The sequence below is a fragment of the Microtus ochrogaster genome (assembly GCF_000317375.1).
Source record: "Microtus ochrogaster isolate Prairie Vole_2 chromosome 14 unlocalized genomic scaffold, MicOch1.0 chr14_random_3, whole genome shotgun sequence".
NCBI lineage: Eukaryota > Metazoa > Chordata > Mammalia > Rodentia > Cricetidae > Microtus > Microtus ochrogaster.
Genome location: NW_004949098.1, coordinates 14,129,639 through 14,131,712, shown reverse-complemented (window position 1 = coordinate 14,131,712; position 2,074 = coordinate 14,129,639). Strand labels below are relative to the sequence as shown.

At 39.4% G+C, this 2,074-nt stretch overlaps 1 gene segment (V, D, J or C); it reads right to left on the bottom strand.

Annotated features, from left to right (window-relative positions):
- Nucleotides 1–854: 854 nt before the first annotated feature.
- On the bottom strand, nucleotides 855–1,560 carry LOC101994233. The segment is given in 2 exon segments: nucleotides 855–1,300; nucleotides 1,515–1,560. Coding segments are annotated over 2 exon segments (471 nt in total).
- Nucleotides 1,561–2,074: the final 514 nt, after the last annotated feature.

The window sequence follows — 2,074 nt, the reverse complement described above, 5'->3', positions numbered from 1 at the left end:
TGTATCCTAAGATATTTGTTCCTAGCCCTGTGGAAACATCACATTCTGTGTGTGTGTGTGTGTGTGTGTGTGTGTGTGTGTGTGTGTGTGTGTGTTTTAGGTTTCTTGTGGGGAGTTTGCTGTCAGTAAACTGCTTACTGTAAAGAATGTGCATTGTAGGAGCACTATAACTCCTCAGAATAAATCTTTCCAAGGGAAGGAGAAATGGGGAAGACATATGGTCAAAATATATAATATACTGGAAAAACACTGCTTTTGAGAAAATTGTATAAAATGAATTTACATTAATAAAGATTTCAAGGGGGCATGAAGATGGCCCACATGTCAAATACATTTGAAACCAATCCTGCTGTCAAACTCGATTTGATTCTCCAGATCCTAAATGACAAAGAGACAATAAAGTTCAAGTTGTTCTCTGATCTCCTCAATGAGGCAATGTCACATATGCACCTAAAATATGCAGATGCTTGCACAAACACAAATACACACTCAAATTGACACAGTAACATAATGTACTAAAAAGTAGTAGAAAGGAAAAAAAACAGAAGAAACAGACACAAGTAATAAAGTAAGAGAGTCCTATAGAATCAGAAAACGTAGGAAACAGGCTTTCCTACAGCTTCTGAAACAAAATACAGTTTGTCATCATCATCACTTCAGTCCAAAGAGTGTTATGATATATGCCAGGACTATAGAAACATTAATCCTTCATATTCAAGCAGCAGAGGTTATGGCATTGTGTTACAAAGAAAGAGAAAGATAATACTGAGTTTTCTTCTGCATTTGCACATACAGGCTTATGATACCAAATGATATAAGAGGCATTGAAACCACTATATCTTTCTCAGCTCTGGCTACATTTTGATCAGAGTTTCAGGCTCACTGGTTCTAAGGCAGAAGGGAAGTGTGCAGGTGCAGTACTGCATGTGGTGCAGGCAGCTGCTGATACTCTGAGAAGTTTTTGTTGGAGGCTGAAGCACAGTGGGAGGAACATCATAAGCTTGCATACAGTAGTAATGTCCCAGGTCTTCAGCCTGAACACTGCGGATGGTGAGAGTGAAATCTTTCTCAGATCCACTGCCTATGAAGCGATCAGGGACTCCAGTATCCTGAGTGGATGCCCAGTAGATCAGCAGTTTAGGAGCCTGTCCTGGTTTCTGTTGGTACCAGTTCAAGAAGTTTTTCTTGTAATTACTGCTGTAAAGACTCTGACTGGACTTGCAGCTGATGGTGACCTTCTCTCCTGCTGACACAGCCATGGAGGATGGAGACTGGGTCATCACGATATCTGCACAGGCACCTGCAATGAGGAATACAAAAAGATTTATAATATACAAACCCAGAATATCGTAACAGTTGAAATTTGTCATTTAATAACCTTGCAATGTCACCTTGTCAGTGTATGTATATCTTACACAATTCTGTAACAAATATTATGTCCTAGCACACATTGTAAATTCCTTATATACAAAGAAGTGACCCTAAAAGTATTACAACACTTTTAAATTTCTCACCAGACACCCAGAGCAGCAGGGACATGAGGACTTGTGTTTGTAACTCTATCTTGCATCCCCCACCTATCCGATGCAGCTCAGTTCACATTGTAAAAGTCAGGTTTATAAATTCTGAGCAGCTGGGCTAGCCTGGAGGGGCCCATGCAAAGCAGTCAGCAAATATATAAGGGCAGCATTGTGAGGCTGGTGAGAATCAACAGGCAAACATAACACCACAGGCTGTATGAATGATCACTGAAAGATATCAGCTTATAGCTCTCCAACAGAATCTATTCGGTACTCTAATAACAATTTTGTGTTAAAATCTAAGACATATTTACCTGCTTTGTTTTGGCAGAAATGTTAAGAAAGCTATCTCAGGTTAACAGTATTAGGATAATGGTAAAATATGTTGAAAAATTCACGACAGCAAAAGTAGCTTAGACAGTGGTGCAAAGGACACTGTCACTAAGACAAAAAGGCAACCCACTAACTGGGAGAAGATCTTCACCAACCCCGCAACAGACAAAGGTCTGATCTCCAAAATATATAAAGAACTCAAGAAACTAGACTTTAAAATG